Source organism: Ictalurus furcatus, chromosome 16 (assembly GCF_023375685.1).
Source record: "Ictalurus furcatus strain D&B chromosome 16, Billie_1.0, whole genome shotgun sequence".
Lineage (NCBI taxonomy): Eukaryota > Metazoa > Chordata > Actinopteri > Siluriformes > Ictaluridae > Ictalurus > Ictalurus furcatus.
In genome coordinates, this window is record NC_071270.1 from 9,000,652 (window position 1) to 9,025,847 (window position 25,196).

The following is a 25,196-nucleotide window of genomic DNA, read 5'->3' on the forward strand; positions in this document are numbered from 1 at the left end:
GTCAGGTATCTTTGCTGGCCACTGGAGTTCTTCTACACCAACCTTGGCAAACCATGTCTTCATAGATCTTGCTTTGCGCATAAGGGGTATTGTCATGCTAGAACATGTTTGGGCCCCTTAACTCCAGTGAATGGAAATTGTAATGCTACAGCATATAAAGACATCCTACACAATTATGTGCTTCCAACTTTGTGGCAACAGTTTGGGGCTTTCTTTTATGGCCCTTGAAAGGCTCACAAATATATTGTTGTGGCCTGGCCAGACTTTGAGTTTGACAACCCTGGTTTACACACTTTGATAAAAGAACTTCTAACATCATGAAAGCTGCCTGTATTCTGTTTTCAATTTTGTTCAATAAATATATATGTTGACAATTTCTTCCAATCACAACTTAAAATACTTTCATCTGGTTTTACAAAAGTTATTAAGGTTATGGAAGTTATGGAGTTTGTCCCATATCAGCTAAGCAATGTAGCTGATAAGCAATTGATTCATGAAGATTGAAGATTCTATGTGAATTATTAGACGTGTTCTATAATTCTTAATGATTCTATGGCGATCTTGAGCTGACAGAAACTCAATGCACCGACTCAGGTGCCAAGAAAGACTTTGAAGCCAAGCATTTCAACACTAATGTTATTCCTCCAGTTCACCTGGCTATGATAAAACTCAAGAGGGACAAAGTAACATCCAAGGTGTGGTTTAAATAAATCAAACCCCAGAACTGATAAATTATTTAAACATTAAATAAACCTAAGAAATTGCAGATACTAAAACATATTCTGAAAACATCATTCAAATATGATAAATATTAATATTATGTAAATGGCTTAGAAATGCTTGGGTCTGGGGATGTCTGCACTTCAAAATACATGTGTGATATTGATCATCTGACCTACCTGAGATGTAAGTGATCCTGTAAGGTGACAAATCGTAAGCCTGGTCAAAGTTCTCTGCATGGCACACGGAGAGGAAGGTGAGGAGAAACAGAGTGTTCATCTTGCTATATTGCTTTAGTGCCGTTACTTCACTACAAATAAACAGAACAGCACAGAGTCATTCCAGCAATTCCAGTTTCAACATAAAACAACTTCCACTGCAAGTCCAAAAAGTGACACTTTGGTGCTACTGCATAATTATCTAAGAAGAACGCACTTTCCTTTGTATGCACTCTAGCCTTTTTATAACAGAAAACTGTTTTCTTCTGACCCTTTTGAAATATACCTCCAGTATATTTCTATCTGCAGTAATTCCCTGGTGAATCACTGTGATTATTCTTGTAGTGCAGAGCACACTGTCTCCTTATCACTGCAACTATGAACCCTCATTTCATACAAAGCATAAATAGGAAGGCAGAAGATATAAAGTACCAAATCTAGAATCTCATGACTTCATCTTATGCATCCTCTGAATGCAAATGGGAATTCCAAATGACATTATCTTCAATTAGACTCTTCACCCAAATGCTGCAACCGTGCAGAACACTATGTGTATTTTAAGGAAGCAAACTATACATAACAACACAGAGCAGTACACAAGCACAACTTTACCAGACACGTCTTGAGCACAGCTGCCCTACCAGAGTACTGTCCTTCTTCAGCACAGCAAAGCCTAAAGAGGGTAGCGGGCTTACCATCTTACACAGTATACAGTCCTAGCTAATAGCAAGCTGCATGTGCAGATATTGTCACAAATATATCTGAGCTACAAGCATATGGGCTTTGTTTGCTCTCTCGCTCTCTCGCTCTCTCGCTCTCTGCAGTAACACTGATTGAGCCTTTTTTCTCTTCATTCATTTCAGAGTGCTGACGCACTTGCAGAGTGTGCCAGGTAGTGGTTCTGCAGTCAGCAGAACAAAATTGTTCTGTCTCTGCAGAGCAGCCCCCACCCGTTCACCCCGTTCACAAGTCCAGGCTGCAAATAGTCATTACACATACCAGGAATCCAGCAGTAGTAAGATTTGGGAGAACAAACAAATGTCATTTTCTACAGCAGTTATGTTTCAGTGTACCCAGTCTAAATTAGTTGTGAATTGCTTTTCAGAAGTAGGAGAAAAGAATAACACCATACAAAACATACAAACAAGCGAATAGAACAAATTTGAAATTTAGAACAGAAATGAAAATTATAAATATCAAAAATTCGTTCGTTTTTTTGTGATCAAATGAGCTTTTAGCCACTGATGTTAAATAAATGCAAGTGTAGTTCAAACAACCTTTTGTGAGGTGAAAATATTTTCATTTTATTTTCAATTATAAAATCATCAATCATCAATCATCACCCTTCATGAAGGGCTGAATTCTGATGGCTAGACGACTGGGACAGAGCATCTCCAAAAAGGTCTTGTGGGGTGTTCCCGGTATACAGTGATTAGTACCTACCAAAAGTGGTCCAAGGAAGGACAACCAGTGAACCTGCAACAAGGTTACGGGCACCCAAGGCCCATCTGGTCTGATCCCACAGAAGGGCTACTGTAGGACAAATTGCTGAAAAAGTTAATGCTGGCTATGATAGGAATGTGTCAGAACACAGAGTGCATTGCAGCTTGCTGCATATGGGGTTGCATAGCTGATGACTGGTCAGAGTGTCCATGCTGACCCCTGTCCACTATCAAAAGCATCTACAATGGGCATGTGAGAATCAGAAATAGACCATGGTGGAAGAAGGTAGTCTAGTTTGATGAACTGCATTTCTTTTGCATCATGTGAATGGCCGAGTGTGTGTGCATCGCTTACCTGGGGAAGAGATGGTGCCAGGATTCACTATGGGAAGAAGGCAAGCTGGTGCAGGAAGTGTGATGCTCTGGGCATATCCAAGGGAAACCTTGGGTCCTGACATTCATGTGGATGTTAATTTGACACATGCCACCTAAACATTGTGGCAGACCAAGTACATGGCAACAGTATTCCTGTGTCAGTGGCCTCTTCCAGCAGGATAATGCACCATGCTACACTGCAAACATTCTTCAGGAATGGTTTGAGGAACATGAGATCAAGTTGTTGACTGGTTGACTTGAAATTCCCCAGATCTCAATCCAATCAAGCATCTGTGGGATGTGCTGGACAAACAAGTCTGATCAGTGGAGTCCCCACCTCACAACTTACAGGACTTGCTAACTAACTTGGATCTGCTACTAACATCTTGGTGCCAGATACCACAGCAACCCTTCACAGGCCTTGCAGAGTCCATGCCTTGATTGGTCAGAGCTGTTTTGGTGGCACAAGGGTGACGTACACAATATTAGGCAGGTTGCTTTAATGTTATGGCTGATCAGTGTGTGTGTATATTCAAATTAAAATAAAAATTTTATTTGTGACACATACAACCATACACAGTATGCCACACTGTGTAGTGAAATGACTGTCTGTGGCATGAAATAGAATTTACGTAGACCAGAATTTACTTGTATACAGTTAGTAAAAGGAAAAGTATTTTAAAATGTATAAAAAATATAATGTAAGGATATTAAAATGGGTGCAGATGTGTGCAGTTGTTTTGTGCAATATAATGCAGTGCATTATATTTCACAATATAAATACAACATAAATACAATATAAAGCTGAGGTAGTTGTATTGAAATTGCCCACATGCAATCATAAGTTTACATACGCCTTGCAGAATCTGCAAAATGTTAATAATTTAGAAATATATATAAGAGGGAGGCTCCAGGCTCCCCCGCGACCCTGAAAAGGAGTAAGCGGTTGAAGATGGATGGATGGATATAAGAGGGATCATAAAAATTGCATTTTGTTTTTTATTTAGTACTGCTCTGAATAAGCTATTACACATAACTGATGTTTACATATAGTCCACAAGCTTTTGCCTGCGGGCTAATTGGTTCCCTCAATGCCAGTGCAGCAGCCTATCAGCCATGCTTCTCTATCTATGTAACCCTTTATTATCCTGACTAACTTGCTGGCTATGGCCTCTGTGCATGCTACGAGATTTCACATCCTGTCACTTTCCCTGCTACTAGCTTCCCTTCCTACCCCCAATAGCATGTTTCACCTTGAAATCGATGAGTTTCTATGCCTTGATGAACCTGGCTCCGATCCAAAACTCAAGACTGAGACTCCAAACACTCTAACAGCTGAAGCAGACCCTCTGTCCTCTCTCCCGTACAAGACCTCTGTCCCATCATCACGCCTCTATTCATGATCGGCCAGTATCTAGGATTACGGAAAACTTGTTCAACCATAACATCACCCCTCCACCTGGTTTTCCCATGAAGATTTTTACCTTCCTTCTCCTATCTTCTGTCCTGAGTTTTCCTCCTCCACCACCAGCCAACTAAGGCTAAGCAGAAACATACTGCTCTGACACCAAATACTTCAGCCAAAGACCCTGCACGGACCCCCGGATACACCAGACCCCATGCTAGCAGTGGCCTTCGAAGTTAAGGACTTTATTAATAGACCAGACAACAGAGTTTTAACTCTAGAAAAAAACCTAATTCATTCACTTTCACCTCCTTTAGCTCTCCCCTCATACCACTATGGAGTGTCCCAGATGACGTATCGCCACGTCACAACCTCATAACTGTTCTCCCCACGTCATCTAGCAGAGCCTTTTTCATTTCCCAGAAGCTGTTATCCCCCTTAGCTCCAGAAGCCACATTTTAGCAAGAATCACATAAAAAAAAAAATCTTGCTCTCTTCCTTCAGGGTCCTGGACAAATGTATCAGTGACCACAGGGATATTTTCCTGTACTCTTAAAAGGATGCAGTCCTAGAGTCTGTTGCCTAGAGTCTGTCTAAGAGTCTGTTGCTCGCAATATGGCTTTCATTGTATACTGATATACTATTTGTGCAATTTTCTCAGAAAGAAGATCTGCGCTAGATTCTTACTTATTTATTATTGCAGACCTGGTTCTCAACTATGGCGGCTCCCTCCCATTGTGGCGGGCTTGCATTCTAAGATGCCGTAGGAAAAGGGGAAAAGGCAAATGCTCTGGTATTCTTTGCAGATCCCGGAAAATATACTTCAACCCTTCTCTCCCTAGTACCTTGTTAACCAACATTCAGTCTCTGGATAACAAACTTGACTAACTTAATGCAAGAATCACATTTCAGCAGGACACAGCAGTGTGTTTTATCAACACACTGCTCACCGGAGCTCGATCTGCTGACAAGTGCGCCCTTTCATTTAGTTCAGTCATCCTTACATTAGTCTATATTCTTCTTCACATGGACAAAACGAAAGCATTGGACAAATTGCCCACTGCCCACATTAAATTACTAATTCAGTTAACTTTCCTGCATTTTGCTGTTAGTGTGGATGCTTTAATCTGGTGGTCGCTTTAAGATTTTTGCGTTTATGATGGCGTCAAAGGTTACATGGCAATGCTAATATGGCGGATGTAGTATGTCCGGGATTGTATTCATATTACACACACTGCGCGCCCATAATGCAGAAGCAGCAGGTCATCATGAGCGCTGGCGAAGCGGCCGAGTTTGAAGCATGGCGTCGTTCGTTCTGGGAACAGAGCAAACAGCTCACCGGGGAACTTGCTCGGCTCGATCACCTTATAACGCAACGAGAGCTGCTGCAGAAAGCCGGCCCATGCGCCACGTCGCCACCCGCACAAGTTCCCACACCCCCGCTGCCGGAGAGCTACGCCGCGCTACGCAGCCAGCAAAGATACTCGAACTGCTGGAGCTTCCCACTGCAGGGGAATTGCACCATGCTGCCCAGCCCGGAACTGAAGACTAGCCCAGAACTTTTTTGGGGGGGCAACGGGGACAGCGGAGCTCTAGCCAGAGGCCTACGGTGAGGTCTCGGCTGTGGAGCTCCCCCCGGAGGTCAACCCGGCGACCTCTGAGCTACAGCCAGAGGCCTACGGCAAGGTCTCGGCTGTGGAGCTCCCCCCGGAGGTCAACCTGGCGACCTCGGAGCTCCAGCCAGAGGCCTACAGCGAGGTCTCAGCTGTGGAGACCCCGCCTGAGGTCAACATGGCGACCTCAGAGCTACAGCTTGAGGCCTACAGGGAGGTCTCGGCTGTGGAGCTCCTGCACGCTGAGGAAGCCGTCCCGCTGCCCTGCCTAGCTGAGGAGGCCGTCCCGCTGCCCTGCCCGACCGAGGAAGCCGTCCCGCTGCCCTGCACAGCCGAGGATGCTGTCCCGCTGTCCAGCCCAGTTGAGGAGGTTGTCCTGCTTCCCTGCACGGTCGAGGAGGCCGTCCCGCTGCCATGTCCAGCCAAGGAGGTTGTCCTGAGCTCCAGTCTAGTTCCAGTACCTTCAAGTTCCAGTCCAGTTCCAGTACCTTCAAGTTCCAGTCCAGTTCCAGTCCATCCAAGTTCCAGCCCTGCTGGGGACTCCGCCCAGCCTTCCAGCCTTGCTGAAGACTTCGCCCAGCGTCGGGGCGGCGCCCAGCGTTCCAATGCCACCGGGGGCGGTGCCCAGCGTTCCAGTGCCGCCGGGGGCAGTGCCCTGACTTTCAATCCCGGTGGGGGTGGTGCTCTGCCAGTCTGCTGCCTGGCGGAGGCCGCCTTGTTTTCCAACATAGCATCAGACAGTTTACACCGGGGCCCAGGAGGGGGGTTTTTTGGCACTCCGGGAGAAGCGCCTTTGGAGGCGGGTTCTGTTATGCCACGGCCAGCAGATGGCACTGCGGCACGGCTTCGGACTGGTCATGTGACTCTTTTGTTTTCGTTCGCTTCCCGCTTGGACATTGAATTAAGTTTGATCATGTCTCTGATTTGCCCCAGGTGTCCATGTTTTGGTTTGATTATGTTTGCTATATAAACCCCTCGTGTGACTGCACACTTCGTGCAGTATTATAGTTGTGATAGTTTGTATGGTTTGTACCAAACGTCTGATGTGTTTCCTGTTTATGTTTGATTACGATAGTGAATGTGTTAGCATGCTAAGCGGTCTGGTTTCATGCTCTGCTCTAGTTTCAAGCCACGATACCAGTTTCTCGTTTTCCTGGTGAAGACCGCATTTCCTGTGTTTGTTTGTCTACTGTTAATAAAGACTTTGACCTGCACCTGCATCCGCCTCCAGTCCCGATTCGTAACATCGTCCACCCCTGAACATTAGCATTTGGTGATTGTAGTCTTGAATTTCATGTAAAATGTGCAATGTACTTCTTAATGTAGTAAATATCATAAACCCTGCTGATAGGCATTTTCATTTTCATTTTAGGAATTAAAATGAAAAAAGTTACAAGAACAGAGCCGTGTTAAGAAATGAGTTTGTCATTTATAAACAGATTAAAGGCAGTAATAAAGCATGAAGCTTATTGTTATGACATGCTGTTAAAAGTAACTCTACTCTGTACTCTCTCTCTCAGCCTATATAAGTGTGGGGGAGAGGCATCAAATAATTATGTCAACTCGAACTGGAGCACAATATAGTGTGATACAATAACAAAACAGGTTCATTTGTATTTTCATACACTTGTAATGTAATAAAGGTTCTACATATACCTCTTTATCCCTAGGAGTCTGTGTGCAGGGACTGCGGATGATAAAGGACTATAAAACACCATCCTCCAGAATGGTGAAGGTGGATGCTTCTCTAGCACACAATCTGGATATTATATTGAGTATTACTACTGAATATTATAATGTTCAGCAGAAATGTTCAGCAGAAATGTTCACTAGAAATGTTCAGTAGAAATGTTCTGCTGAATATTTCTACTGAACATTTCTGCTGGATGTGTCTGCTGAACATTTCTGCGGAACATTTCTGCTGAATATTTCTTTCTATTATTTTTATTTCATGTCATCAGCAACTCAACTAGTTTCCTATCAAAATGGTTTCAATAAAAAAGGGATATAGAGGTATATGTAGAACCTTTATTACATTACAAGTGTATGAAAATACAAATGAAGAATCAAGTTGACATTATAATTATTTGATGCCTCTTCCCCACACTTATATAGGCTGAGAGAGAGAGTACAGAGTAGAGTTACTTTTAACAGCATGTCATAACAATAAGCTTCATGCTTTATTACTGCCTTCAATCTGTTTATGAATGACAAAAAACTAATTTCTTAACACAGCTCTGTTCTTGTAACTTTTTTCATTTTAATTCCTAAAATGAAAATGCCTATCAGCAGGGTTTATGATATTTACTACATTAAGAAGTACATTGCACATTCGTGGTCTGACGAATCAACATTTCAAAAAGCTTTTGGACAAAACAGCCGGCATACTCTCTGGGCCAAAGAGGAAAAGGACCGTCCAAGCTGTTATCAGTCCAAAAGTCAGCATCTGTCATGGTATGAGGGTGTGTCAGTGCCCATGGCATGGGTAACTTGCACATCTGTGAGCGTACCATTAATGCAGAAAGATATGTACACAGTTTGGAGCAACATATGCTGCCACCCAGAGCAGGACAGCGCCAAACTACATTCTGCCCGGATTACAAGCACATGGTTGCATAAGCAGAGAGTGCGGGTGTTAGCATGGCCTGTCTGCAGTCCTGACCTGTCACTGATTGAGATTGTGTGATGCATTATGAAGTGCAAAATAAGGCAACGAAGGCCCCTGTTGATGAGTAATACAGGCACAAGCAAATTAATTTCCATTTTTCTTTTTAAAAGCATTAAAAGGTATTAAGAATTACTGTATATTGAATTTTGCTACTGAAACTTAATAATGATATTATCAGGCGTTTATATTAATGGACTAGTATTTTTCCCCCCTGATTTGTGTACTGTGCTTTTGCTACAGATAAAAGATTATGTCGTTGCCATTTGCCTTGCAGAACTGAGGCTCATTACCATTGTCCTAATTGCAACAAAACTGTTCTTAGGAGATATGTAATGGAAACTCACCTTCAGATATGCTTACCAACAAATGTATCACCAAACTTCTTCAATTGCACTAGCGTCACAGTCCTCTACCTGCACTGGCTCCTCTGCCCTCTACAACCACACCTACACTGGCTCCGCTGACTTGCACACCTGTACTGGATCCGCTGACTTGCACGCTCACTCACCAGCAAGTTGGAGAGTGCAAGTGCATGTCTGCAGCCAGACCCTTCTCAAAATGTCTAGCTCAGCCATGAAACTCTATCTGCGTGCCGATTGGTTCCCTCAATGCCAGTGAGAGAACCATGCTGCTGCTGCAAAATGATGCAAACATTCACTGAAGCTCAAGATGGCAACACACTACATTAAAAGCCATGGGGATTTAAACTTTTGAACTGTGCTAACATTTTAAAATTTACTACTGCCCTTCAGAAGCTACATAATATATTTACATGTTTCCCAGAAGACAAACTGTCTTGTGTGTCTTGTGGATTATATGTAAACATCTGTTATGTGAAATAGCTTATTCAGGGCAGTACTAAATAAATATAAAATGTTTTATGATCCTTCTTATTAAAATTTTTTTTTTTACATTTTGCAGATTCTGCAAGCCATATGTAAACTTCTGACCTCAAGTGTATATAATAAATATTTATAAATACAGGATAGAGTGGTCATTGAATATGAATGAATAGAAACAGCATTTTAATATAATTTTCCCTCGTGGTGACATCATCATCATTCGTGGCTCAGGGCTGTGTGTAGGAGTTGTGTGGTGGCATCATCGGTAGAGCGATTGGTACGGTATATGAATTGTAATTGATCTGGAGTCTCAGGTAATTGAAGACGTGATAAAGGCTCTGACTGGCCTTTCAAAGCACTTCATCACAACTGAGATAATAATTGACTGTTTGAAACATGTGGGGATTACCGACTGTGCCAGGGAGAGGTTGAATATCTCCATGAACACCAGTGCTAGCTAACCAGCGCAGGCTCTAAGGACCCAACCTGAGATGTGATTAGGTCCTGCTGCCTTCCTAGTTTTCACTCTCTGCAAAGCCTTCCTGAGTCATTCTCCGAGATGTTGAAAGCATTTACCAGCCTGAAAATATCTATATGCATGATGCCATTAGCACCCTTAGTCTTAGATGTTAGCACTCTTAGCACTACTAGCACTGTTAAAACCACTAGTGCCATTAGCACTGTTACCTGCAGTCTTGAGGCAAGTGTAAAAAGTGTTCAGATTGTGTGCTAGAGAAGCGTCCACCTTCACCATTCTGGAGGATGGTGTTTTATAGTCCTTTATCATCTGCAGTCCCTGCCACAGGCTCCTAGAACCACCCTGTTGGAACTATGACTCTAGTTTCCTCCTGTAGCGCCACTTTGCGTCCTTCACCACTCTTGTTGTAGGATGCAGCTTTGTGCTCTCTCTCTGAATTCACTTTGAGGCCCACTCCTGGAAAAATTTTCAACTGTCTTGAAGACTATCCACTTGTAAACAAGCCTTCTCACTCTAGAATGGTGGATTACATTGTTTGGAGGCGGCCTTGTAACCCTTCCCAGATTAATGATAAGCATCAAATGCTTCTCTGAGGTCATGGCTGGTGTCCTTTTTTCTTTGCATGATGTAGACATACACCTGCTTCAGAACACCAAACTGCCAAAATTTCTGTTTGTATAGTGGTAGTCACATTTCTTGATGATTAACTAATCACATTTCATTAGTAACACCTGGCTGCTAATAAATCACTGATTGTGGAAAGGTGGACTTATTTTTCCCCACCTGGTTTCTGAATGTATTTTGGGGGGAAAATGACTACATATTGAAATCTGTTGTGTGTTGTTTTACTGTCACCAGAGGAACACACAATTGAAGGCACCAATGATAAAACGACCAGAGTCACATTGTGCTTGAATTCCAGAAATTGAATTTAAAAGTTCAGAACCTTCTTATGTCATAATAGTTGAGAACAGAGAAAATCTTGATGATATGTTCACTAGACTCATTCATAGTCTTTATGAAGACAACATAAGTTATTATCAGCCATTATTGTTTACATTGTGTTAATTGAAGCATGAAAAAATGCTTGTGCGGACTCTGATCTTTCTTTCGTGGGTATTCACAGTAATACAGTGATGAACTTATATTAATTTATTCAACTGACCATCGCCAACATCAATTAAATACTGAAAAAACACAGAATATACATTATACATCAATCTTAACTTGAATATTATTAATTATTAATTATTCATATTAATTAATATTAATTAATTATTCATTATTAATATTATTATTATATTATTATATTAATATTAGCACAATTACTAAAGAGATATGTTGAAGAAATTTGACAGTAAGTTAACAATTAAATTCACTCAGCTGGGTGTTCGCCATTACTCAAAGCCTATTGGCTGATTTCGGTCATGTGACTGGACTCTGATCATTTTTCCATAGCATGGCTTTATTTTAAATGAAAATTCTGTGACCCTGATCTTTCTATCATCCAAGTACATTTATGAGATCATTCTTCAGTGCTCAATCAACAGCCGTGGATGCACAACTCCAAAAATACAGTTTTGTGACTCTGATCGTTTTTTCATTGTGGTCTTCAATTGTTATTTAGACCATGATGAATAAAAACATAGAATTGAAGCAAGGTGTACTTTCTTTTACCCATGACTGATAGGTTGTGGAACCTACAGTGGCGCTTTTGTGAACCCTTTAGAATTATATCTATATATCTATATAACTATATATCTGCATAAATATTACCTAAAACATCATCATATTTTCACACACATCCTAAAAGCAGACAAAGAGAACCCAATTAAAGAAATTAGATAAAAATATTATACTTGGTAATTTATTAATTGAGGAAAATGATCCAAAATTACACAATATTTGTGAGTGGCAAACGTATGTTAACCTCTACGATTAGCAGTTAATTTGAGGGTGAAATTAGAGTCAGGTGTTTTAAATCAATGGGATGATGATCAGGTGTGAGTGAGTGCCCTGTTTTATTTCAAGAACAAAGTGTATCATGGCAAGGAGATTTCTGAGGACATCAGAAAAAGAGTTGTTGTTGCTCATCAGGCTGGAAAAGGTTACAAAATCATCTCTAAAGAATTTGGACTCAACCAATCCACAGTCAGATAAATTGTGTACAAATGGAGGAAATTTAAGACCATTGTTACCCTCCCCAGGAGTGGTCAACCAACAAAGATCACTTCAACAGCAAGATGTGTAATAGTCTGCGAGGTCAAAAAAGAGCCAAGGTAACTTTTAAGCAACTAAAGGCCTCTCTCACATTGGCTAATGTTAATGGTCATGAGTCCACCATCAAGAGAACACTGAACAACAATAGCATGCATGGCAGGGTTGCAGGGAGAAAACCATTGTTCTCCAAAAAGAACATTGGTGCCTCTCTGCAGTTTGTTAAAGATCATGTGGACAAGCCAGAAGGCTTTTGTAAAAATATTTTGTGTATTGATGAGAGTAAAATAAAAATTTTGGTTTAAATAAGAAGTGTTATATTTGGAGAAAACACTGCATTCCAGCATCAGAACTTTATCCCATCTATGAAACATGGTGGTGGTAGTATCATGGTTTGGGCTTGTTTTGCTGCATCTGGACCAGGACGACTTGGCATCATCGATGGAACAATGAATTCTGAATTATACCAGTGAATTCTAAAGGAAAATGTCAGGACATCTGAAACTGGGTCATGCAGCAAGACAACGACCCTAAGCACACAAGTCACAAGTCAAGAATGGTTAAAAAAGAATAAAGTTAATGTTTTGGAATGGCCAAGTGAAAATATATATTGACTTGGCCATAAATATATATATATATATATATATATATATATATATATATATATATATATATATATATATATACACATATATATATATATATATATATATATATATATATATATATGTATATGTGTGTGTGTGTGTGTGTGTGTGTTTGTGTGTGTATGTGTGTGTATATATATATATATATATATATATATATATATATATATACACACATACACACACAAACACACACACATATATATATATATATATATATATATATATATAGTGTTTGTCACACTGATTGTCACATTGCAGTGGGACTTAGAAAGGACTTGGTTTGTAGGACTTGGTTTGGGAAAAATAGACATGCAACAGAAATGCATTATTAAGTGCATTTTGTTAGTAAATTTATATATTGTCACTGAAAGATGCATTGATTGGAAGTCTGGATTAACACAGCACTGAAACAAGTAATACTTGCTGGGTGCAGTATTCAGCCATACTGAGAGGTCTTTGTATGAGCTAAGGTGGTACGAGGGTGACGTTACAGGCTTCTAACTGACATCCAGGATGGGTGGACTGTGGTATGAACCTAACCCATTTACCACAGCAGTAGGGTGGAGGTCCTTTTTCAAACAGACTTTCTTTGTTATTTGTAGAGATCTTCGTAAAATGTTTAAATAGATTTTTCATTGAAGTAAACATTGAGGCTATAAATTAGCTTATGCTTCTCTTAGTTTGCTCTGAGCTTAGATGTAATATTGCTGCTCCAATACTTTCAGAGGAGACTGCATAAGTATATGTATACAAACATACACACACACCCACACACACACACACATATTGTGTGTATGTGTGTGTGTATATGTGTGTATACATATACAGTCTCCACTGAAAGTACTGGAGCAGCAATATATATATATATATATATATATATATATATATATATATATATATATATATATATATATATATATATATATGTATATATATATATATATATATAACTCTAGTTAGATATAACTCTATATCTATATTCGTCTGTCCAGGTCACATTATTCCAAAAGACCTGGTCTTTGCCTACATACACATTGGCAAACTGTAGTCTTTCTCTAATGTTATTTTTCGACAGCAAAGGCTTTTTCCTGGCATGCCTCCCATGCAGGTCAAATGTGCGCAATCTCTTTCTGATTGTAGAAGCATTCACTTTGACACCAACAGTTGCAAGACTTACTAGCAGATCCTGTTATGAAATTCAGGACTTCTTGGAGACTTCAGACTTCAGGTCTGCTCTTGGGCTGAATTTGCTGGGATGGCCGGTCCTGGAAAAATTGGCAGTCATTTGACATCTGTGTCACTTGTAGATGATTTTCCTTAAGGTAGAATGATGTATTTCAAATCATTTGGACATCTTTTTAAATCCCTTGCCAGACTCATAGGCATCCACATCCTTTTTTCTGAAGGCCTTACAGAACTCTTTAGATCTTGGCATGACAACACCACACACCTCAATAGCACAGGGAACACCAGACACTAGATATGAGAGGTTTAAATAACAGCTGCACTCCCTAAGCAGGTTCTAATCAGTGGCACCCAATCTTGAACAGGCACCCACTCTTGAACCTGATTTTGAAGGTATGATAAATGTAGGGGTGTACTTACTTTTTATAATTACTTTATATATATATATATATATATATATATATATATATATATATATATCTTTTCAAATAACAAAGTTCTGTTGGAATAAGGTTTATACCACCCATCCTAGATGTCAGTTAACATCACCCTTGTACCACCTTAGTTCATACAAAGACCTCTCAGTGTGGCTGAATACTACACTACTGCACCCAGCAAGAAATTACTTTTTTCAGTGCTGTGTAAATCCAGACATCCAATCAATACGTCTTTCAGTGACAATATATAAATTTACTAACAAAAGACACTTAATAATGCATTTCTTTTGCATGTCTATTTTGCCAAAACCATAAGTCTCACTGCAATGTGACAGTCAACACTTTTTCTTCAGTCTCTCTAGCCTATGTCCAAATCACTATCAATCTGTCTTTTGATTTTATCTAGTTTATTTTATCTAGTATATATATATATATATATATATATATATATATATATATATATATATATATGTATATATGTATATATATATATATATATATATATATATATATATATATATATATATATACCACAGTGTGTTGCACAAAGTTTTTACATTACAGATGAAGATGTTGTCATTTTGTGACTTTTACTTGTAGCAAACACCACATTTTTGTTCTGCCGTTAAACTCACACTCTCTGTGTTTTGACTGTAGGCTTAACACATTTGCCCTCCAATGGTGGCCATTAATAAAGCAGTCTTTTACAGCCCTATTAGGATCTGATGACGACCAGTTAATAGGTTTAACAAATATTTAGATCTCATTTAATTGCTATTCTGAATTATTTTTGTTTGGCCTGTGGCAACAACACTACCTTACTGAGTAAACGACATATCGACATATTCCTCACTGCGATGTAAATAGTGCATTTATGTATCTGAAGATACAATATTATTTTACTTCTTCTGTGTGATTAAACAACAAGAGAATGAAAATTAGAAACCATATATGTCTTACCTCATGAAAAAGAGAAATTGCGTCCGATGCCCTATAATTTCTGGAGCGTTTTCTTTTTACTGGAGCCTACGTCACACAAGGTAATGACTGAAAAAAAGGCACAAGTCACGTTGCTTTTAATAGACTTTCCATTCATGCTTTTTTACGATTGCCTCCACCAGAGTAAAACAAACTGATGACCGTTGATGACCGTTGATTTCTATGATGTCGAATCAGACTCTCGCCTGTCAGAACTAGCCACTTTGTTGGGCAGTGCTTTAAGTGGTATTAATAAATAAATAAATTGGCATTGTAACGAAATTTCTATTGGCAACGATTACAAAGCAGCTTCTAACAGTACAAGAGTACAACAGTATAAGACCAATTTTAAGACAATTTGACAATATAATATATACAAGCCAAATCCGGGTGTATCACTAGGGCTGTGTTATTGCACTGTTCCAGTATTGCACTGTTTGTAAGTTGCTATCCGGCGTAGCAGCATAAGAGGTGAAGGGAGTTCGAGGTGATTGCGGGGTTCACGTGTTAGTATTGAAAGAAGAATCCAATAAGACACAAACTATCCAGTTATTTAAAATAAATAAATAAATAAATAAAAACTGAAACATATATGTTTTTTTTTTTAAATATTGAAACATTTAAAGTGGCAGCAGTGCACTTTAGGTGCAGTCCTCTGCCCGGACTGCTTGAGACCATTTTACACCGGACGCCTTTTTTTTAAACTAATTTCGCTTTTTCATTCGAGACACTTTATTTTAACATGAGGCTCACACCCCACCGGTTGCGTTCGAATGCACGCATGAGTGAAGCATAAAGTACATCCATCCACTGAAATCTAATTTTCTATACTCTAAATTCCACTTAGTTTGCGAGTGCAGCCAAAAATACTTATAATCCTATGTATTAGTAAAATAATCTAGGCGTATTTGATTGTGTGGCTATGTAACTGAGTCTACGATGAGAAGCGCAGGTACACGGGGAAAATCCGGTACAAAAATAAAATAACATAGTCTATAAAATAAAGATAAAAAATAGACGTACCAGAACTGCATATCGGTGAGTGCTGGTCCACTTCAAGCAGAGGGGATAATTAACATAAGCCTAACGTGGCTAGTGAAGACTAACGATAATAACTACAAAAGCTTCTTTTCGATTCTCATTTGTAAATGAAAACATTTTTTATTTTAAGTTTTATTTTATAACATATAAAATAATCACAGTTTCTATATAAAACGTTTTTCTAAATAGGTAAATTTTCTTTTAACTTGTGTATATGTTGTAGACAGATGTGCTTAATCATGATAGGAAAAGGTTTGATGACTGCCAAGGTTTCAGTACTTTTAAAAAAAAAAAAAATTCTTACAGAGCTCAGATTCATTATAACCTATTTTATGTAACCTTTTAAAATTAATAATACAATCAGATCTGTACGCAACAGCCACTGGTTTAGTTAACAGTTGCTTTATATTATTTTTTGTTTTACCTTTGACAGATTTTGATCACATCCATTAACAAAAGCCTATGGGCCATCATTATTATGGTTAGGAAGTATTACAGGAGGTTTGTTCCGTCAACTTTATGCCATCCAGGGAAAATTAAAACTTGAGGATTCAGGAAAGTCAGGAAAACTTAATTGTAGTACATATGCATATCATACAACACATCTGAGTGTTTGGGACATTTCAACAAAAAAAAATCTTTTTGCAAATTAATTAATGAAGGTCTACCTTTTCATTTATTTTGTGTGTAAGAAAAGTGTGTTAAAATACAGCAAATGAAACTCATTAGAATTAGCTTTCTGAGTAACACAAGGTCATGTACAAATTCATAATGGTCACTTTATACTAGCTGGATTGAGTTCATATAGAGTATATACAGGGCCAAATCTTACTGAAGAGTTTAGTACTTTTTATTCACTATCACAGCCTTTGCCTTTATATGACTCTGAAATGTGCTTTAGCCTAGGCCTATATTTATTTCAAAGTTGTTTATCAGGGCTCCATTCCTGTGAAAAATGCATATAAAAAAATAGGAACATTATGTTCTTTCACCAATGCTGCTCCAGTTCAACCTCAGCATGTGCTGTTTAAGGGTGTGTGAGTACCAGTATTGTTAACAATAAAGCTACACAAAGACTCCTTTTTGAGGATCTGAGCAAGAAGCAATGCTGGAGTAATCATAGAAAAGGGGTGGGGGGCATGCCACTGTGCTCTGAATGATTTCATCTGTGGTAATTTTGCTTAGAAGCACAGGGTGGACAAGCACAGCTATTAGAAAGCAGGCACTGTATGTTGGCTACAAGGTTTGATTCATTTGAAAAAAATTGTGCTATGAATGTTATAGTGTATGGCCTGATGTGGCAACTTGTCTTTCTTCACTGCCCGCTGAAATAGTAATGAAATAATACAGATGTTAAGAAGCTCCAAAAAAGCACATTATTAAGACTTATGTTGGTAATTAAATAATAGCTAGATGAAACTGTGTCGTAGAAAGCAATCAAAACATCTGTGAAATTGCAAATGCTTCGACAAATATACTAGTTCTGTGGGAACTGATTTGAAACCATGTTTGGTTATAGATAAAACATTCTCAGTAGGACCCAACATTATGTAATTCGTATAGACCTATTAGCCTCCTCAATGTTGATGTCAAGATTTTAGCCAAACTTTTGGCCTCTCGTTTAGAGGGGATTCTTCCTAGCATTATTTCAGAGGAGCAAACCGGATTTCTAAAAGGACGGCATTCCTTTTCTAATATTCGTACTCTACTTAGTATTTTGTATTCAAAACAAAACAGCGACTTCTCTGAAGTGGTAATTTATTTGGACGCAGAAAAGGCGTTTGATAGGATAGAATGGGAATATCTTTTTAGGGTGCTAAAGAGGTTTGGCTTTGGGGATGGACTGATATCATGGATCCGTTTATTATATGTGGAACCGCAAGCTTCCATATATACGAACGATGCTAAATCTGACTATTTTACTTTGTCACGGGGTACGTGCCAGGGATGTCCTCTGTCTCCCTTACTTTTTGCCATAGCGATTGAGCCTCTCTCGATAATGCTTAGAACTCTTCCTGTATTTCAGGGTATAATTCGCAAAGGAATTGAACATAAATTAGCCCTGTATGCTGACGACTTACTACTTTATGTTACAGATCCAATTGCATCTATTCAAGAGATAATATGTGTATTAAATGACTTTGGGAAATTTTCAGGTTATAAACTGAACCTACAAAAGAGTAAATGCTTACCCATAAACCAATCTGGCCAAAAGATAAAACAGACTAAAATACCTTTTCATTTGGAGGATTCAAAATTCAAACATCTCTGAGTTAATGTCACCCGTTCCTATTCTGCATTAATGGCGGCGAATTTTACACCCTTAATTTCATACATGAAGTCAGCCTTTCAAAGATGGGCAGCTCTACCATTATCCCCTCTTGGTAGAATAAACAATGTAAAAATGAACATTCTTCCAAAATTCCTCTACCTTTTTCAATCCATCCCTTTGGTTTTATTAGGGATGTACCGAATGTTCGGCAACCGAAATTATTCGGCCAAAGCCGAAACCGAATATAATGAAAAACTTGGCCGAAAGCCGAAGGCCGAAACCGAACACGTTTTTTTTTTTTTCGCATTTTTTCCATTTATTTTGCCATTTTTTTCACCATTGCATAAATTAAATAGTCAAAACGTGTTTTTTACTATTTTGTTTTGCTTTTCAAAGAAAAAAATCAATTACAAAAACTACAATTTCAAAATATTTATTTAACACTGAACATTTTTTTTCATTCCAGCAGGCATAGGCTACCAACAAGGCACAATATAACTTTAAATAAATAAATGAGTAAAATAAAAATATTTTGATGTGGTCATCTTTGAACCCCCCTTGAATAGCCTATGTTAGGCCTATAACTGACTGCTGAAAGAATGTAACACTCAGTAGCCTACAACAGAAAAAGTGCATTAAAAAGTGCATTGACAAGAGTGCAAAAAAAGGTTCTATTCGGTTCTATACGGCTGATTATATTGGGGATATATACCGCTCGCGTCCCTGTACACCTCGCGGAGTATTATAGTTGATATAGTATAGTTAGTTACGTTGTTAATGTTATGTTCCTTGATAGATTTAGTTAGTTTAAACTATAGATTAATTCATTTAGTCCCTTTGCCTGTCTTGACTACATTTTTTGGATTACGATTTAGATTTATCTGCCTGCCCTTAAATAAATATGTCTTTACCTGCTTCCGTACTCTACTCCCTTACGTCTCGTGACGTGACGGAATATTCCGGAACAGAAACAAAAAGGTAAACATCCACAGAGCATGTGCGTTGTGCACATAGCTCGCGCATGCGCGCGCCCCCTCATCGAGGTTGTGACATTCGCGCGTCTCACTCTGGTTGCTAGGCTATTTTGTCGCGTCATCAAACACGCCATTGTTCAGTCAAATTTATTCTGCCTTTTCACTTATTCGGCCGAACACCGAAAATGCTTTTTTTGCTATTTTCGGCCAAGAATTTTCATTTCGGTACATCCCTAGTTTTTACCCAAATCTTTCTTCAAGAATATAGACCAATTAATCTCCTCTTTCATATGGGCAGGGAAAACTCCCAGGGTTTCCAAATTTTCACTTCAAAAGAGTCGACTAAGTGGTGGCTTCTCATTGCCCAATTTCATGTATTATTATTGGGTGGCTAATATTCAGAAACTGGTGCTCTGGGTGCAGGCCCCCTCTCTTCCATGGTGCCACTTAGAAGCAAAGTCTTGTATTTCAACCTCCCTCCCTGCTATGGTGTTCTCCTCCTTCCTATAGCCCTTTCACAACACACGGATAATCCAATAGTATGTACCTCTCTAAAAATTTTCTATCAGTTTCGCCGTCATTTTAAATCTATCTCGGCCTCAACCATGGCATCAATATGTAATAACCACCTCTTTCCCCCCTCCTTTATAGATTCCACATTCTCTTTGTGGGAAAAGAAGGGTCTGAAATGCTTTGAGGATCTTTTCATTAATAATGTGTTTGCAAACTTTTCTGAGTTGTCCTCGTCATTCAGTCTGCCTCCGTCTCACATATTCCGTTTCTTTCAAATTAGGCATTGTGTCTCCCCCCTATTCGCTGGTTTTCCCTCCTTACCTACAAAGTCTGCATGGGAAGAGGTGTTCAAGCTGAATCCTCATAAGGGTGGCATTATCTCACGGATATATGCAACGATCTGGTCACAGGACGATTTTTACAATATCAAAACCATTAGTGCTTGGGAAGAGGAATTGGGCCTGGAGCTTGAGGATGATTACTGGGGCAGAGCGTTAGATAATATACGTACCACCACGTCCTGTGCTAGACTTAGTTTCATACAATTTAAAGTGGTCCACAGAGCTCACCTCTCTAGGAGTAAACTGTCTAAAATATATCCCAATGTTCCTGACATGTGTGAAAAATGTAAACTTTCGCCCTGTAACCTGAGTCATATGTTTGCACTCTGTCCCAAACTGCAGAACTTTTGGAACTCTTTCTTTGAAACTATGTCCGACGTTCTTAAAATCAAACTGGATGTCTGTCCTTTAATTGCCATCTTTGGTGTTTCATCTCAGCATCAGCCGCTGAACCATAAACAAGCTAGTGTTGTGGCCTTTGCATCGTTACTTGCTCGGCACAGAATATTGTTGTCTTGGACTCCACAACTCAACTCCACAACCCCCCTCTATATCAGTCTGGCTTAAAGACTTAATGTTCTTTTTAAAACTTGAAAAAATCAAGTACAACATCAGAGGCAGGGGTGACTCATTTTTGGGAAAATGGAAACAATTTATTACCTACTTTAATGATGTACGCACCCTGGAGGTGGATTGAGGAGAGGTAGACGGTAGACACTAATCATCTTACCTTTTTTTTTTTTTTCTTTGAATGTTTGTTTGTTATTGTCTTTTGTTTCCCCCTTTCTTTTGGTTTTTGGCTGTGGTTGTTTTGTTGGGGTTGTTGGATGTGGTGTTATAATGTGTAAAATGTAAATTTCCAATAAAAATTCTATGATAAAAAAAAACATTCGCAATAGGCCTATGTACAACCCCAATTACGAAAAAGTTGGGACAGTATTGAAATTGCTAATAAAAACAAAGATTTGTAAATGTACATTGACTTGTATTTAAACAAAAAAATGTATAACGACAAGGTATTTGATGTTTTACCTAATCAACTGTATATTTTTTTGAAGGTAAAAGTTTATTTTGAATTTGATGCATGAAAGACGTTCCAAAAAACTTCGGACAGGGGCGATTTAGGACTAATAGAGATGTGACAAGTTGAAATAAGAAGGTGATGTGAAACAGGTAAGGCAATTGTCTAATCATAGTATATGAGGTGTCTCCAAAAAAGACCTAGTCCTTCAAGAGTAAGGATGGGTCAAGGCTTACCAATCTGCCAAGAGATGCGTCAGTGAATAATCAACACTTTGAGAACAACATTCCCCAAAGACAAATCGGTAGTATTTTGGGCATTTCACCTTCTACAGTGCACAATATAATTAAAAGATTCAAGGAATCCGGTCAAATCTCTGTGCATTAAGGGCAAGGCCGCAAACCACTTCTGTATGCACATGATCTCCGATCCCTCAGATGTCATCGTCTTAATAAATGTCATGAACCTGTAAAGGATATCCTGACATGGGCTCAGGAACACTTTCGTAAACCTATCTCAGTCAACGCCATTTGCCGCTGCATCCACAGATGCAAGTTAAGGCTTTACTATGCAAAGCTCAAGCCATACATCAACACTGTCCAGAAGCGACTTCTCTGGGCTCCATCTCATCTGAGATTGACAGTAGCACAGTGGAATCATGTTTTGTGGTCCGACAAATCAACAATTCAAATAGTTTTTGGACAAAACAGCCGTCATACTCTCCGGGCCAAAGAGGAAAAGGACCATCCAAGCTGTTATCAGTGTCAGGTCCAAAAGCCAGCATCTGTCATGGTATAGGGGTTTGTCAGTGCCCATGTCATGGGTAACTTCTACATCTGTGAGAGCACCATTAATGCAGAAAGATATGTTCACATTTTGGAGCAACATATGCTACCATCCAGATGTCGTCTTTTCCAGGGATGTCCCTGCATTTTGCAGAAGGACAACACCAAACCACATTCTGCCTGGATTACAAGCGCATAGTTGCATAAGCAGAGAGTGCAGGTACTAGCATGGCCTGTCTGCAGTCCTGCAGCCAAAATAAGGCAACTAAGGCCCTGTACATGCATGAAGAAATGCATGATGGATGAATGGGGAAAATTCCCCTTGCTAAACTTAAGCAACTGGTGTCTTCAGTGCCCAAACGCTTAATAAGTGTAAAAGAAAATGTGTTGTTACACAGTGGTAAACAGTCGACTGTCCCAACTTTTTTTGCAGTGTGTTGCAGTCAGATTTGAAATGAGTGTATATTTTAAAAAATAAATTAAATTCACAAAGTAAAACATGAAATAATGTGTTAATAACGTATTTTCAGTATTGTACAGGGTGAATTGAAGTTTCAAATGACTCTTTTTGTTTGTTTGTTTGCATTTTCCATACTATCAAAACATTTTCGGAATTGGGGTTGTACATTTTGGGGTATGTTTGTTGTTTTTTGGGGTTGCCTGTTACGTTCCCGCCGGTAGATGGCACTGCGGCGTCGACATGCACGAGCGGCTTTAGAGAGAGCGCGTGCACGAGACTCTTGTATATGGACACGCGCCTTTGTTTGTTTTGGTTCCCCCCCTGTTTAAGCATTGGTTGATGTATGAGGGTGTGTCTTGATTTACTCCAGGTGTCTGTGTTTTAGTTTGATTGTGTTTGTTATTTAAACCCCTTGTGTTGCTGTGCACTTCGCGCAGTATTGAATGAGTATTTGAACCTGAATGTAATAGTGAATACACTATGCATGCTAAGCGGTCTTGTTTGTGTGTCCTGTTCTCGTTCCATGCCTTGACTTCAGTTCTATGTTTAACCCGTTAATCTTGTCCAGTATAGACTGTGTTTCCTGTGTTTTGTCTGCTGTGTAAAAATAAAGATGCGGATCTGCACCTGCTCCCGCCTCACTTCCCTGTATCGTAACAGAATACTGTGCCCACCACGCAGAAGCAGCAGATCAAAATGAACGCTGCCGAAGCTGCCGAGTTTGAGAAGTGACGTTGATCGTTCTGGGAACAGAGTAACCAGATAAACGAAGAACTTGCTCAGATCAAACGCCTTCTGAAGCCGCTGCAGCAAGCTGGGCCACATATCACGTAGCCACCCGTGCAAGTTCCCCCGCCCCTGCTGCCGGAGAGCTACGCTGCGCTATGTGGGCAGCTGAGCTACACGGATTACTGGGGCTTCCCGCCGCTGGGGAACAACGCTGTGCTACATAGGCAGCAGAGCTTTCCGAACTCCTGGGGCTTCCCACTGCAGGGGAACTACACCACGATATGCAGGCAGCAAAGCTACCCGAACTACTGGGGCTTGCCGCTGCCAGGGGACTACACTGCGCAATGCAAGCAGCAGGAGGTCGCAGCCCCAGAGTCCCAGCCCGAGGTTAACGTGGCGACCTCGGTGCCTCCGCCTGAGGTCAACAGGGCGACCTCAGAGCTCCAACCAGAGTCTCGCAGGGAGGTCTCTGCCACTGAAAAAGCTGCCCTGTTGTCCTGCTCTGCTGAGGAAGCTGTCCTGCTGCCCTGTCCTGCTGAGGAAGCTGTTCCACTGCCCTGTTCTACTAAGGAGGCTGTTCCGTTGCTCTGTCCTGCTGAAGAAGCTGTTCCACTGCCCTGTTCTACTAAGGAGGCTGTTCTGTTGCTCTGTCCTGCTGAAGAAGCTGTTCCACTGCCCTGTTCTGCTGAAGAAGCTGTTCCACTGCCCTGTTCTGCTGAAGAAGCTGGTCCACTGCCCTGTTCTACTGAGGAGGCTGTCCCGCTGCTCTGTCCTGCTGAGGAAGCTGTCCCGCTGCCCTGTCCTGCTGAGGAAGCTGTCCCGCTGCTCTGTCCTGCTGAGGAAGTTGTCCCGCTGCCCTGTTCTGCTGAGGAGGCTGTCCCGCTGCTCTGTCCTGCTGAGGAAGCTGTCCCACCGCCCTGTCTTGCTGAGGAATCTGTCCCGCTGCCCTGTTCTGCTGAGGAAGCTGTCCTGCTGCCCTGTCCTGCTAAGGAAGCTGTCCCGCTCTGTTCTGCCGAGGAATCTGTCCCGCTGCCCTGTTCTGCTGAGGAAGCTGTCCTGCTGCCCTGTCCTGCTGAGGAAGCTGTCCCGCTGCCCTGTTCTGCCGAGGAATCTGTCCCGCTGTCCTGCCCAGCCGAGGAAGCTGTCCCACTGTCCTGCCCAGCCGAGGAAGCTGTCCTGCTGTCCTGCCCCGCTGGGAACGTCGCCCAGCGTTCCAGCCCCACTGGGGACGTCGCCCAGCGTTCCAGCCCCGTCGGGGGCGTCGCCCTGAGTTTCAATTCCACTGGGGGTGGTGCACCGCCTGTCTACAGCCCGGCAAAGGCCACCTTGTTTTCAGATGCATCGCGAGACAGTTCACACAGGGGCCCCGTACCGCCGGTGGAGAGGGGTGCTCTTTGGCACTCCGGGAGGAGAGCCTTTGGAGGGGGGTTCTGTTACGCTCCCGCCGGTAGATGGCACTGCGGTGTCGATATGCACGAGCGGCTTTAGAAAGAGCGCGTGCACGAGGTTCTTGTGTATGGACATACGCCTTTGTTTGTTTTGGTTCTTTCCCTGTTTAAGCATTGGTTGATGTTCAAGGGTGTGTCTTGATTTACTCCAGGTGTTTGTGTTTTAGTTTGATTGTGTTTGTTATTTAAACCCCTCATGTTGCTGTGCACTTCGCGCAGTATTGAATGAGTATTTGAACCTGAATGTAATGGTGAATACGCTACGCATGCTAAGCGGTCTTGTTTGCGTGTCCTGTTCTCGTTCCATGCCTTGACTTCGTTTCTATGTTTAACCCATTAATCTTGTCCAGTATAGACCACGTTTCCTGTGTTTTGTCTGCTGTG

The 25,196-nt window shown here is 40.6% G+C and overlaps 2 protein-coding genes across 10 annotated transcripts in view; one reads left to right on the top strand and one right to left on the bottom strand.

Moving 5' to 3' along the window:
* The window catches only part of hapln1b (hyaluronan and proteoglycan link protein 1b), a 32,936-nt gene extending 13,363 nt beyond the window's left edge, over positions 1–19,573 (bottom strand). Inside the window, exons 1-5 of one of the 9 annotated variants that reach the window (XM_053645448.1) lie at positions 19,453–19,573; positions 15,211–15,297; positions 13,806–13,893; positions 2,736–3,058; positions 900–1,030 (exon numbers count right to left, since the gene is read on the bottom strand). In XM_053645448.1, the coding sequence (XP_053501423.1) occupies positions 900–1,030; positions 2,736–2,863 (259 nt within the window). In that variant the 5' untranslated portion in view covers positions 2,864–3,058; positions 13,806–13,893; positions 15,211–15,297; positions 19,453–19,573. Of the gene's footprint in view, positions 1–899; positions 1,031–1,550; positions 3,207–13,805; positions 14,061–15,210; positions 15,402–19,452 lie in introns of those variants that run through there. The other 8 variants (XM_053645446.1, XM_053645453.1, XM_053645452.1 and 5 more) reach the window with 8 other exon arrangements.
* Positions 19,481–23,579, top strand: LOC128620443 (uncharacterized). Its single transcript, XM_053645456.1, has 2 exons — positions 19,481–19,740; positions 19,939–23,579. The coding sequence occupies exons 1-2, from the start codon at positions 19,701–19,703 to the stop codon at positions 20,934–20,936; spliced, it is 1,038 nt and encodes a 345-aa protein (XP_053501431.1). The 5' UTR covers positions 19,481–19,700; the 3' UTR covers positions 20,937–23,579.
* The last annotated feature ends 1,617 nt before the right edge of the window (positions 23,580–25,196 follow it).